The 14,728-nt window shown below is 46.2% G+C and overlaps 1 protein-coding gene and 1 long non-coding RNA gene across 3 annotated transcripts in view; one reads left to right on the top strand and one right to left on the bottom strand.

The window, feature by feature from the left end:
* LOC140467983 (adhesion G protein-coupled receptor E3-like) overlaps positions 1–3,239 on the bottom strand; it is an 83,118-nt gene extending 79,879 nt beyond the window's left edge. Inside the window, exon 1 of the mRNA XM_072564098.1 lies at positions 3,040–3,239. Within this exon, the coding sequence (XP_072420199.1) occupies positions 3,040–3,067 (28 nt within the window). The 5' untranslated portion in view covers positions 3,068–3,239. The remainder of the gene's footprint in view (positions 1–3,039) is intronic.
* The window catches only part of LOC140467984 (uncharacterized), an 86,879-nt gene that overhangs the window by 15,608 nt on the left and 56,543 nt on the right, over positions 1–14,728 (top strand). Inside the window, exons 1-2 of one of the 2 annotated variants that reach the window (XR_011955557.1) lie at positions 5,822–5,942; positions 13,957–14,133. The exons of the other annotated variant lie outside the window; for it this stretch is intronic. This is a non-coding gene — a long non-coding RNA (uncharacterized lncRNA). Of the gene's footprint in view, positions 1–5,821; positions 5,943–13,956; positions 14,134–14,728 lie in introns of those variants that run through there. 2 annotated transcript variants of the gene reach the window in all.

Here is a 14,728-nt window from a genome sequence, read left to right as displayed (position 1 = left end):
AGAGGGGATTTTAGCCTGAGCCCAGTCACCATCTGTGGTACCTGTTAGGAAATGGACATCTTGAGGTTTCAATAGATGACAGAGTTGGGATATTCAGTTCTTACAGTCCATGGAGTCTGTGACAGTCAGAAACAACCACCTACCCATTCTAATCTTCAGCAGTTCATCAACAGCATTCTCTCTACCGTAAGGTTAGCAGTGCGAAATCTGATGATAAGAAACAGGAGCAGGAGTAGGCCATTCGGCCCATTGAGTCTGCTCCCCCATTCAGTCGGATCATGGCTCCTCAAGCACATGTTCCTTCCTGAATAATCAATGTTTGAACGCAGCAAGTCTTGGACGACGACGGACAATTGACAAATGAGTTTCAATTGACCATCTCCAACAATAGAGAGTCTACACCTGCGACACCCAATGGTTGGAGGTTGGGAATTGTGCACTGAGTGACTCACTGCTAAAGTTAGACAGCACAAAGTCAGGGGAAAGGCAGAATACACTCCACAAGGCTGTATGGGTGCAACTCCAACAGCACTCAACTTCAACACCATCCCAGGGAAGGACACCAATTTGATCAAATTTCTGGCTACATTTACACGTTGACTCCCTTGGTTACCTGACAAAAGTACCACCTAAGATCAATGTACCAAGGCTTATTGAATAGCAGCTCCCAGAGGCACAGAAATATAATCGCCTTGCCACCTCAATGTTCCATTTGAAGTCACCCGCCATCCTGATTTGGTAATACTTTGTGGTTCTCTCATCATAACCAGTTCCAAATCCCAGGATTGTTTCACCTCCCCTCCCCTCTCCCCGCCAACCTCCTGAGGGGTGATAACTGAAGATGCTACACAAAAGCCACAGCGATGCCACATCCCAGCAATAAACTGTGGTGTGGGTTAATCCGACTCTGGGGTCAGGTAAAGGAGGGTGAACCAGAAGTTAGATGATAATTGGGAACAAGATTATGGGGTTGAAAAACTTGAGCTGGTGGAATCCCATCACAAAGCATTGGCCTGAAAACGCAAAGTGTTTGAGTGGGATGGAGTAACAGCAAGTGTGACAAAACACCAAAACTACACTTGTTGCTGATGCTGGGTTCTTCCACTCAAAAATGCATTTACTGCAGGATTCAAATAAATTAAAACAGTCCATGATGTGGTCACCTGCCGTCGAGAGGTTGACATTTCTGACTTTTTGACTCAGTATTGGAAAACCGCGCTGGGTCTTTGTCTATCAGTTGAGTCAGTCTGATAGAGGCATGAGCGGATTGTGCCAGTCACCGCTAATATAGAACAGGAACCTGGAAGATTGTATCACTGCTTTCATGGTACTTTACAAAGCAAGATCCTTTCTTGTTGTCCCATATCAGCGTGGACGGCCTGCTACATTCCTCTTCCTGTACCATTCAGACATTTCCTGAACATTTCCAGGAATAGTTTTTTGAATCGACATTGAGGACAGAACTCAATGTTCCACACTTTCCTGCTGCAGATTATATTTTAATATCACATACAGCTACACAGTTTGTTTACTGGTCTCTGCTCCTTTGCCCACTTATTTTCAGTCTTTTCGTTGCCATCTGGCTTCATCCCGCTGATCTGATCTTTCTTTCCTCCTTTTGCTGTTCTCACCATCACTCTCTCCTTTTGTTCTGCGTCTCCTTTCTTCCTTTCGCTTTTCCCTTTGTCCACGCTTCCCTCACACTCACCGCTCCCCCGCATCACTTCACTTTCATCAGCTTTTTCCCACTACCTCCTGTTTCTCTTGGCTCTTTATCTCATTCTTTGTTTGCCTTAATCCTTTGTCCTTTGTTTCTTTTACATTCCTGCTTCATAATCTGCCACTACTAGGTGTGTGTCTCTCTGTGAGTGGGGGTGTGTGTGGGTGTGTGTGTGTGTGTGTCTCTGTGGGTGTGTGTGTGTGTGTGTGTGTGTGTGTATGTGTCTCTGTGGGTGTGGTGTGTGTGTGTGTGTGTGTGTGTGTGTTTATGTATGCCTGTGTGTGTGCATATATATCTGTGTATGTGTGTGTGTATGTGCATCAATGTATGTGTCTGTGTGTGTATGTGCATCTCTGTGTGTGTATATTTGTGCGTGTGTGTGTGCGTATGTATGTGCATGTGTATGTCTATGTGTGTATGCATGTCTACGTATGTGTGTCTGTGCATCAGTGTGTATGTGTGTGTGTCTGTCTATGTGTATGTGTATCTGTGTGATTGTGTTTTTCTGTTGTGTCTGTGTATGTGTCTGTGTGTATGTGTTTTTCTGTCATGTGTGTATGTTTGTGTATCTGTGTGTGTGTATGTTTGTGTGTGTGTGTATGTTTGTGTGTGTATATGTGTGTATGTATGTTTGTGTGTGTGTGTGTGTGTATATGTGTGTATGTGTGTGTGTATGTTTGTGTGTGTGTATGTGTGTGTGTATGTTTGTGTGTGTGTGTGTGTGTGTGTGTGTGTATGTGTGTGTGTATGTTTGTGTGTGTGTGTGTGCGTGTGTGTGTTTACTGGATTCACAAAGTTAGCTGAAACTCCAGCACAGGACTGAGAGGCTGCTGCTCTGTCTGAGACACTGGAACTTCATCCGGCAGAAAAACAAATGTTTCTGAAAGATGCTTGGAAATGCCAGCCTTTTCTCTCTCGAGTTACTCGCTCATGACAAGAAAACCACTGACAGGAGCTCAGAAAACTCCCCGATGCTGGGTGTAGGTTGACCAGTTTCAGCCATCCAGTTGGAAACCCCAAGACTGTTCTCCCTCATAAACAGTGATGCCAGCTGGCACAGAAAGCCCCCAGCCTTACCCTCCATGAACAGGAGACACGAGTGGCCGCAGTTGAAAGAGCACACACGGTAACATTAACGCATCAAACCCGGGCACTCTGAACCTTGCCACTGTACCGAACAGATGAGTGCCAATCCAGTGATCATTCATCAAGAAAAGCAAACTCGGGAGACAAGAGAAAGGACAAAAGGAGGTGAGAGATAAAGAGCAGTGACTGACAATTAGACTCTACATTCAATGTAACGTGGGCTTGTAACTTACCTAAGGAAAAAAAGCGACTGGGTGCCATGAATGGGTGTTGCTGCCCACTCTCCTTATGAAAGCAGTGAAACTTTCCTGGACAGCAGTAAATAAACTCTCTCTCTCTCTCTCTCGTTCGCTGTACTGCCTGCAGAGTGCTGGTCCCTCTTACAGCTTTTGTACACTCCCCACAGAACCTCTCCGTCACAACCCTGCACACATCTGCCTAGACTGATCATGTTTTACAGTTCAGTGCCTTGCCAATGTGACTCTAGCTCCCTCTACCCACTCAGTCTTAGCCAATGACGAACCGAAAGAGTGGGGGGGAGTGCCTGACTTACACACACACACACACACACCCACACACCCACTGCCGCCCGCAGCTTTTAGCGATCGGGAGTGAGTCACTGTTTATTTTGGTTGCAGCTTGTTGCAGGGATTCCCTGAACACTATCTGGAAAGGGCAATATTCAGGTGCAATGTACACCCCGTCCCAACCCTGCTCAGTCCCCAGCTGATTTGCAAGTTCCCCTCCGGGCTTTTCAGAACCTGTGCCCAGTGCCTGCACTTCTGACTGTGCATTGTGTAAGGGTTTTAACAGGCAGCAGCAATAGAACAGAAGGCAGCCGTGGATGTCGAAAGGGAGTTGTGTGAGCATCTGTGTGGAGGTGATGGACACCTGGGGGACCTTTCATTTGCAGAGGGACATCACAGGCTTATTGCTCCTGCCTTGGCTGATAATGAGAGATATGATCACACTCTAATACTCACACTGACTTAGGCATAACACAAACAAGAACTCCCCAGCTTTGGGATCCCCCTTCATATCAAACACCAACACCCTAAACAGGGCTGCACTCCCTCAGTAACGCACTCCAACTCTGGAGTGGGAACTGAACCCAGAACCTTGTAGCTCAGAGGTGAGAGGGCTATCCATATAGCCACAGCTGATTCTAGTTGACTCAGCTGACTCTATGATGCAGTTGTAGAGTCATACAGCACAGGCATAGGCCCTTCGGCCCAACTCACCCATGCCGGCCAGGTTTCCCAAACTAAACTAGCCCCATTTAGCCCATATCCCTCTAACCCTTTCCTATTCATGTACCTGTCCAAATCTCTTTTAAATGTTGTAACTGTACCTGCATTTACCTCTGGCAGTTCATTCCATAAATGCATCATCCTCTGTGTGAAGAGATAGCCCCTCAGCTGCCTTGTAAATCTTTCTGCTCTCACTTAAAAATTATTCCCTCTAGTTTTGAACTCCCCTATCTTTGTTATTCAATCTTATCTATGTCCCTCATAATTTTACAAACCTTTATAACATCACCCCAGTCATGCTCCAGTGAAACAGGTCCCGGCCTATGCAACCTTATCTTATAACTCAAACCCTCCATTCCCGGTAACATCCTGGTCAATCTTTTCTGAACCCTCTCCAATATAATTAATATCCTTCCTACAACAGGGTGACCAGAACTGAACACAGTACTCCAGAAGAGCACTCACCAACATGGTGTACAATCGCAACATGACATCTCAACTCCTACTCCCAATGGTCTGAGCAATAAAGGCAATTTTGTCAAACACCTTCTGAATCACCCTGTCTACTTGAGATGCAACTTTCAAATAACTATGCACCTGAACTCCCCTACCATTAACTGTATAAGTCCTGCCCTGGATTGTCTTACCAAAATGCAATACTTCACATTTATCTGTGTTAAACTCCATCAGCCACTCCTCAGCCCATTTGCCCAACTAATCTAGATCCTTTTGTAATCTTAGATAACCTTCTTCGCTGTCCACTATCCCACCAATTTTGGCAAACTTATTAACCATGCTTCCTATATTCTCATCCAGATTGCTTGCATAAGCGACAAACCAAAATGGACCCAGCACCAATCCGTGTGGAACACCGCTGGTAATAGGCCTCCAGTCTGAGAAACAACCCCCTATCACCATCCTCTGTCTCTTGCTGTCAAGCCAATTCTGTGTCTAATTGGCAAGCTCTCCTAGAATCCCATCTGATCAGATGGGAGCAGTCTACCACTCACAACAGGGAGATAATTTTGGCTTTGGGCGTAGAACATAGAACACAGAACAACATAGCGCAGAACAGGACCATCGATTCACAGGTCGGCACAACATCGAGGGCCAAAGGGCCTGTTCTGCACTGTATTGTTCTATGTTTTACCATTGCATAGACGCATGGGAGAAATTGGATCCACCACCACTTTGACTTCCTTCCCATTTTCAAATTCAGTGACTTCAATGAACCATTTAACAGCCTCCATTTACACAACAGCCCAAGGTTAAAATTACGTGTTATCGTTATATCACAACCAGCTTTAAGAGATAACCTTAAGATCTGAACCATCTGCTAGGACTCGAGCTCCAGAGGCTGTAGCACATTGTTGAGGGGCACTGCAGCACTGTCAGAGATTACTTCTTTCAGATAAGCTGCTGAACTGAGGGCACTGTTTCTACATTAGATTTCTTACAGTGTGGAAACAGGCCCTTCGGCCCAACAAGTCCACACCGACCCACTGAAACCCATTCCCCTACACCTAATACTACGGGCAAATTAGCGTGGCCAATTCACCTGACCTGCACATCTTTGGACTGTGGGAGGAAACCAGAGCACCCAGAGGAAACCCACGCAGACACGGGGAGAATGTGCAAACTCCACACAGTCAGTCGCCTGAGGCGGGAATTGAACCCAGGTCTCTGGCGCTGTGAGGCAGCAGTGCTAACCACTGTGCCACCGTGCCACCCACGGTTTCGAAGAGGATCTCTCCACAGGTCTCCACGGTGTCCTGCTCAGTCGGTATCCCTGAATCAACGTCGACAGGCCATCTGGCCACTGTCACATCACTGCTTGTGGGATCTTGCTGTGCTAACCACGTTACAGCAGAGCTGGAGACATTTCGGTGAGTCGACTCTAATCTTTTTTGGTGAGGTGCTTAGACTGTCACGGAAGGCGCAATCTAAATGCACGCCCGACTCTTCCCTCTTTACGTGGGACTGTTTTCACCCGTTGCCTTCGAACAGTCAGTCATTGAGTCAGAGAGACGTACACCACAGAAACAGACCCTTCGGTCCAACTGGTCCATGCCGACCAGATATCTTAAATTAATCTAGTCCCATTTGCCAGCACTTGGTCCATATCCCTCTCAACCCTTCCTATTCATATGCCTTTTCAATGCTGTAATTGTACCAGCCTCCACCACTTCCTTTGGCAGCTTGTTCCATACGTGCACCACCCTCTGTGTGAAAACATTGCCCATTGGGTCCCTTTTACATTGAAACTGAAGAGTCTGTCTTTCACCAGCCTGTACCTGCTTCCCTATTATCTCCCCTTTCCATCTCCTTCCATCCTCCTCCATCCTGCCCCATCCCTGGGAATCACCATAACTGGAGTAGTGAAGTCTACTGAACACAACGGACAGTCCTTATACGCCTGCCCCAGTCTCCAAGTGGGTTTGTGGCCTGGTTGAAATTTAATACAGATTCTGGATTAGTGGTGCTGGAAGAGCACAGCAGTTCAGGCAGCATCCAAGGAGCTTTGAAATCGACGTTTCGGGCAAAAGCCCTTTATCAGGAATAAAGGAAATTTAATACAGGACAAGCCGGTCTCTAGGTTACCTCCATGGGCCGGGATTCCATGGGTATAAATAGATCCATCAGCCAGGATATTAATAGAGGGTTGCATTAACTGGGACTCTGAAAGATCTGAGCAACACGCTTGAAAAGACTCGTCTGTAAATTCAACCAATTCTTATTCTACATGCAGTGGAATCTGTTCCAAATAAATGCCATCAAAAATTCCAAAGAAGCCCCCCATGTCAGTTCTGGATGTGTTGTAATTCAGTGGCTCTGCCCATTGGCTGCTTACCAAGGACAGATGAGAGAAAGGAATAGTTTTGAATGAGCATGGATGTGTGTCAGAGTAAGTGCGGCTCATCGAAGGGAAAGAGCTGGGGTATAATGTACAGCAGGGGAGGGGAGCACCGGCGAGTTTCCTTGGTCATAGTGTAGATGAGGTAGGGGGGCATTATCAGATTTTACTAATAGGCACCAGCTTCAGTTTGTGTTTCTGCTCACTCAGTTTGCACAGACCGCTCGATATGGAGAGCCTGCAAGTCGCTGAAGAAAAGGCTCCTCTGTTCAACTGAGAGACTGTGTTGGAAAGTGACCAAGAGGGAACCAAGCAGCTTGGAACTCCATTGAAGGACTGCATCGCATTCACCATCCGACAATCAGCTTAGTCTCCCCAGTGTGGTTACGCCTTCCAGGAAGAGAACATCTCTCATTCAAACGAAAACGAGACTTGCATTTAAACTTCACAAGCTTCAGGACAAAAAAGATGTTGCCAGGGGTTGGAGGGTTTGAGCTATTGAGAGAGGCTGAATAGGCTGGGGCTGTTTCCCCTGGAGCGTCGGAGGCTGAGTGGTGACCTTATTGAGATTTATATAAAATCATGAGGGGCTTGGATAGGGTAAATAGAGAAGGTATTTTCCCTGGGGTTGGGGAGTCCAGAAATAGAAGGTGTAGGTTTAGGGTGAGAGGGGAAAGAGACTTAAGGAGCAATTTTTTCACAGAGGGTGCTGTGCGTATGGAATGAGCTGCCAGAGGAAGTGGTGGTACAATTGCAACATTTGAAAGGCATCTGGATGGGTACATGGATAGGAAGGGTTTGGAGGGATATGAGACAAGTGCTGGCAAATGGGACTAGATTAATCTGGGATATATGGTTGGCATACATGAGTTGGACCGAAGGGTTTGTTTCTGTGCTGTACATCTCTATGACTCTATGACACCAGGAAGTGCTTTATGGACCAAGGACTTCTGTTTGAGATGCATTCAATGGAGGATTGCAACTGCAAAAAAAAAAGCAAACAGATCGCAATGTAGTGGGATCTGGAGGAGGCCGTTCAGCCCCTCAAGACTGGCTTACCATTTAGCGAGAGTACAGCCGATCTGACTCTGGTCCCCCCCCACCCATAATCCTTGATTTTTGTTTCACGTTATTTGTTCAATGTCAATCTCCAGTTAAGCATCAATGCTGTGGGTGTGGAGTCACATGGAGGTAAGAACGGGGCAGATTTCCTTCCCGAAAAGTCGACAGTGAGTCAGATAGGCTTTTAACAACAATCAGCAGTGTGGTCATCACCACATGAGCTTATGATATCCAATTCATTCTTCCTTGAGGTGAATTCAAATTTCACCACTGACTGTGGTGAGAGTTGAGCCCATAGTTAAGACGGTTCCTAATCCGGTAACATTTCTAGTCCACCATTGCTGCCTTCACTCCGATCAGCAAAAAAACTGCTGCTCTCAGCCTTGAACATATTCAATGAAGCAGCTTCCATTGGCTTCTGAGAAATAGAATTTGAAAGATTACCATCCTTCTGAGAGTCCCCTCTGTTGGATGGGAGATGTATGTCCACTGTCATTCAAATACTCCCTTTCAGTCCAACTCATCCACGCCAACCAGATATCCGGAACTAATCTAGTTACATTTGTCAGTTCTTGGCCCACACCCCTCTAAGCATACTGTAATCACCCAGCTGCTAATTTATCACCCTTCACAGTTGAATTAGAAACATGAAAGCATTAGATTAGATTACTTACAGTGTGGAAACAGGCCCTTCGGCCCAACAAGTCCACACCGCCCCGCCGAAGCGCAACCCACCCTTACCCCTACATTTACCCCTTACCTAACACTACGGGCAATTTAGCATGGACAATTCACCTGACCTGCACATCTTTGGACTGTGGGAGGAAACCGGAGCACCCGGAGGAAACCCACGCAGACACGGGGAGAACGTGCAAACTCCACACAGTCAGTCGCCTGAGTCGGGAATTGAACCCAGGTCTCTGGCGCTGTGAGGCAGCAGTGCTAACCACTGTGCCACCGGGCTGCATTCTTGATAGTGTTTAGAAATAATAGACGCCATGCAAGCAAACTGGAGTGAGAAATCCTCGGGATGCAGACTTTTATTGCAGATGCCTTTATTATGGATCATTCTGGTGTCCAGCAGTCCCCATGTGCTGCAGTTGCAACACATCACCTCCCCTGCCATCTTTATAGTTTTCTTTCTATTTAGCGAATGAGGTTTGAAGGTGAGAAATAGCATTCATTGGGTATCTGTAGTTATGCCGTGTGGTTTAAACACTGATATAAACTAGTTCAGTGGGATAAGATTTTAAAAGCTGACAAGACAGTCACACTTCACAACCCAATTGATAGCTTTGAGCAACCATCGAGATGTGCAGCTTGGAAACAGATCCTTTGGTCCAATACATTCACACCAACCAGATGTCCAAATTAATCTAGTCCCATTTACCAGCACTTGGCCCATATCCTTCCTATTCATTTATTCATCCTGATGCCTTTTAAATATTGTAATTGTATGGATTTGGAGCATTTGGAATATTTAAAATAATTTAGAATATCTGATTTGACACAGATGAGTTGGACTGAAGGGTCTGTTTATGTGTTGTACATCTCTTTGACTCTATGATTGTATGACAAAGCAGCCCCCGCATGGTTGGCACCACATCCACAAGCATCCACTCCCTCCACCACCGACGCTCAGTAGCAACAGTGTGCACTATCTACAAGATGCACTGCAGAAATTTGCCAAAGATCCCCAGACAGCACCGTCCAAACCCACGACCGCTTCCATGTAGAATGACAAGGGCAGCAGATAATGGGAACACCACTACCTTCAGGTTCCCCTCCAAACCACTCGCCATCTTGAATTGGAAATATATCACTGTTCCTTCATTGTCACTGGGCCAAAATGGTGCCACAGTTCAAGATGGCTACCGAGGGCAATTTTTAAGCCTTTCATTTATGGGGTTACAAGATGAACATGCAGGGTAGCTATGGAAAGGATGTTTTCTCTTGTTGATGAGCCCAGAACTAGGTGGGGGAGCTGGGGTAACTGTCCAAAAATTAACTGCCTCTCTTTCAGGAGAATTTCATTTCAGTGATGTCAGATCAAATGAAACTGGGAGCTGAATGCAGAAGTAATGTCCTGCTTAAGCCACTCTTGTACCTGGTGGAAACGGTAATAAAGGTGGTTAGTTTTTCTGAACAGTGTTGCAGACTGTCTTCTGGCAAAAACAGCCAAACGCCAACCTTTGATGTTCCATTTACTGATGCCCCAAATTAAGCTGTGTGTTACGATAGGATCTGTCACATAATTTCACATTGGGGAAAATCACTCTGCTGCTGCGGAAGCAGGAAACGGGATCTTGCGAATCAGTTCCGCTGAAAGCTTGAATTTGGGAACCTGAACGTGTGAAACTGGGGAAGGACACAGAGTGTGGGGCACAAATTGAGTTAAACTGTAAAAAGAGATAGAAGTGGAGAGCAAGAGTAGGCCATTCGGGCCTTTGAGCCTGCTCCAACATTCAACAGGATCATGGCTGATATGACATTCCTCGCGTCCACTTTCCTGCCCTTTCCCCATAACCCTCGATTCTCCAACTGATCGAGAATCTATCAATCTCAGCCTTAAATATCCATAAGGATTCTGCTCCCATGGCTCACCCTGTGGTAAGGAGTTCCAAAGACCCACAACCCTCTGAGAGAAGAAAGTCCTCCTGATCTCAGTCTGAAATTGGCACTCCTTTATTCTGAGACGTTGCCCTCTGCTCCTAGACTCTCCCATGAGGGGAAGTATTCTCTCAGCATTGACCCTGTCAAGCCCCTTAAGAATCCCATGTTTCAAAGCGGTCACCTCTCATTCTTCTACATCCCAGTGAGTAGAGTCCCAACCTGTTCAACCTTCACTTGTAAGACAATCCCTCCACGCTGTGAAGATGATCCCAGCGAACATTTTTTTGCCGAGGGCTGTAGAGGCTGGGTAGTCATGTCTATTCAAGGCTGAGATAAACAGACTTTCGATCAGGAAGGGGATCAAACATTGTCCAGATAAGACCGGAAAGTGACGTTGAGGATTCTCAGATCAGCCACAATCTGATTGAATAGAACATAGAACATAGAAAAATACAGCGCAGTACAGGCCCTTCGGCCCTCGATGTTGCGCCGACCGAAGCCTACCTAACCTACACTAGCCCAATAACCTCCATATGCTTGTCCAATGCCCGCTTAAATGATGGAGCAGACTCGATGGGCCGAATGGCCAATTTTTTTCAGGTGCTGGAGACATTGGAGATTTGGTCCAGCACTGACTGACAATGAATGGAACGCTCACTGGTTTGTTTCCACGCTCTGTGCAGCTAATTGCTCTCAATGTGGGTCATTGGTGAAATGCCAGTGTCGGATGTGTTTGGCTGGTCTGTGGAAGAGAGAAACAGAGTTAACGTTTCAAATGTTCCTTCCTTTAGGGAAGGAAACCGCCATCCACTGGCCTATATGTGACTCCAGACCCATGGCAATGTGGTTGGCTCTTAGCTGCCCTCTGGGCAATTAGTGATGGGCAATAAATGCTGGCCCGGCCAGTGAGGTCATCATCCCATGAATTAATAAGGCAACATGCATAGATGTACAATCAGACACACATGAATAGATAAATATACAGACAGACACATGCACACACTCACAGAGATGTACACAAACACTGACGGACAGACACACACACACACACGTAGACAGACACACATATGCAGGGTTTATAATCCAGTAGATTATTGATGTTTGTGGTGAAGTTCTGTGAGCCAAGGCTTGATCTTGTGACTGGGCAACAAAGGAGTTGGCATCCTGACAGACAGAAGCAATGCATCATGGGTCTGAGAACAAGTGATAGGATGAGAAGATATAGGTCAAGGGGCACAGTACTGGCAAGTCTGTGAAGCAGTTTGAAAGATCTGGGACTGGGCGTCTACTGTTTCAAGTATTTGATGATCGGGGGGGGACAGAGATAACACCTCCCCCCTCCCCCAGCCCTGATATCTTTCAGCAGAAATATGAGGAGGTGCCCAGAGGCTGATGGCATTGAATAGGACAGGGGATGGAATTAAAAACTGAGTAAATTAAAAACTAACTAAAAGAAAAGGAATTGTGGCTGCAGCTGAGTGAAGCTGATCGGTCCCCTGCTCTGAGATCACACCAAGAGACCCCCGAGGCCATGCCTGGTTTGTGGGACTTCTGAGCAGGCAGTGTCATTGTCAATGTATAACTCAGTACAGTCATAATGGAGCACCTCATTCAGTGCAGCTGTATCTAACTCATTGCGTGGCTGTTGATTATTGATCCAGGAGCTTCAGAACCACGTCTGGGGGTGTCCTGCACAGAATTGGCAAAAGAAGCAACGATGTCATGATGAGAAAACTTTCCATGAGTTGAGCGATCAACAGGATCATGGCTGATCATCCACCTGGATCCCCTGTTCCTGCTCTCTCCCCATACCCTTTGATCCCTTTAGCCTCAGGCATGATGTCCAATTCCTGAAAACATTTAATGTTTTGGCATCCGTCATTTCTGTGGTAGAGAATTCCACAGGTTCCCCAATCTCTGGGTGAAGACATTTCTCCTCGTCTCAATCCTAAATGGGCTATCCTGTATCCTTAGACTGGGAACCCCTGGTTTGGAACTCCCTGGTCATCAAGTACACCTTCCTGCATTCATTCTGTCCAATCTGGTTAGAATTTGTAAGTTTTTATGAGATTCTCGCTCATTTTTCATCATTAGAACTGGTAGACACTGTTGTCAGAAAGTTTGTATGGTGTGTGTGTGTGTGTGTATCTGTGTGTGTATATATATGTGTGTGTGTGTGTCTGTGTGCTTGTGTGTCTCTGCGTATGTCTGTGTGTGTGTGTGTCTGTATGTGTGTTTGTATCTGTGTTGTGTGTCTGTATGAGTGTGTGCGTGTATCTGTGTATCCTCACGCATAGGCTGGTGTGTGTATGGAATGAGCTGCCAGAGGAAGTGGTGGAGGTTGGTACAATTACAGCATTTAAAAGGCATCTGGATGGGGATATGAATAGGAAGCGTATAGAAGAATATGGGCCAAGTGCTGGCAAATGGGACCAGTTTAGTTTAGGATATCTGGTCGGCATGGACGAGTTGGACCGAAGGGTCTATTTTCCATGCTGTACATGTCTATGACTCTATGATTGTCTGCATGTATGTATGTGTGTGGTGTGTGTACTTCTATGATTGTCAGTGCCTATATGACTAGGTTGGAGTGTGTTTGTCTGTCTGTTGTGTGTGGGTGTATGTGGGTGTGTTTGTGTGATGCAGAATAACAGTACGAGTGTTTTCTGTGTGAGGTAAGGGTTAGTTGGGGTTGAATAATTGGGCAACTTTCAGTGTCGAACCTCCCAAGTTAAATGTGACTTAAGCCATTCTGCAAAAGTGGAAGAGCCATGAACACATGGTTTACAAGAAATGCAGTCAGTTCCAGGATGCCTTCGGTGTCCCCAGTTACTGCACAATTTGTCTGAAGATTCAGCAACAGTCTGGGGCTGTGGGAAGGGAAGTGGTTCGAGTGTAAAAGAAGTCATGACTTACCAGTCAAATCAGCCAATAGCAAGTCAGCAAACGACGCATGCCCTGGGCCTTGCTTCATCATGCCGTGCTGAGAATTACCTGCTTCCTCTCAATGAAAAAAGAAAAAGGAACCAGCCACAGCACTAAACAAGTAGCTTTGTGCCTACTGTGGGAAACCCCGGTGCCACGCACTCTGGTGCTATTTTAAGTCAGAGACCAATCGATAGGCTGAGAGGCCAAGCAGGCTTGAAGCCTGTTTCATAGGCCGAGGCACACAAACGCAAGTAGGTGTATGGGGGAGTGTTTTGGTGGGAACTGGTGAGATGTTGGGGGGAGGAGGGGGTGGGAGATGGTTCAACATTGTTTGGGAGGCAAGGAGTTACATTTTTAATGATAATTACAGTTATAATTCTGCTCCCCTTGGTGCACATATCGTGTTGTGAATCCACTCTCCTCCATTTCTCTGCTTCTTCCAGTCTCCCTGGAGTTCCAGGCCCGAGTCGCTATGGCGATCAATTAAACAACTGTTAAAATGAGTATCACAGCCCCATGGCAATAGTCAAAAGGACAAGGAAGAACGAGGAACAGTAGAGCACAGCAACAGGCCCTTTGGCCCAGCAACTCATCGCTGACACACAATACCTTTCTGAACTGTAAGCCCTTTTGCCCCTACAGTCAGTTCTATAACACAATGCTTTTGTGCAACTATAGAAAAATCGTGCTTTAGAAATAGTGCTTAAAGTGTTGGTGATGTAATCATGTTACAGCCCACATGTGTTTTAAAAGTTTGCATTTTAGAAACAGCGTCACTAATTGTCAATCATGTTACAGTGAATTCACGCTGACGAAATGAGCGTTCGAGCAGAATGACCTGGAGGTGGGCCATTATCTCTCTATCCCCTGCCTATTCGTGTGTCTGCCAAGATGCCCCTTAAACGCTGCTATCCTATCCGCCTCCACCAGCTCCTCTGCAGCACATTCCAGGCGCTTACCACCCTCGATGTAAACAAAAACTTGTTTCTCACATCTCCTTTAAACATTCTCCCTTTTACCCTCAACCAATGCTCTCCTAGCCATTGACATTTCTAGCCTGGGAAAATAAGAAACCCTAACTGTCTGCCTCTTGTAATTTTGTAAAACTTTGATAATTTTGCCTCCTGTGATATGATTGGTCTCTTGCCCGGGGTTCTGATGTGGAGTCACTTCCTGGCCCAGATATATTTGTGCTTTGACTCAAATGTGACACCG

Source organism: Chiloscyllium punctatum, chromosome 46 (assembly GCF_047496795.1).
Source record: "Chiloscyllium punctatum isolate Juve2018m chromosome 46, sChiPun1.3, whole genome shotgun sequence".
In the NCBI taxonomy this organism is placed as follows: domain Eukaryota; kingdom Metazoa; phylum Chordata; class Chondrichthyes; order Orectolobiformes; family Hemiscylliidae; genus Chiloscyllium; species Chiloscyllium punctatum.
Note: the sequence above shows the minus strand (reverse complement) of the source record. Positions and strands in the feature narration are given on the sequence as shown.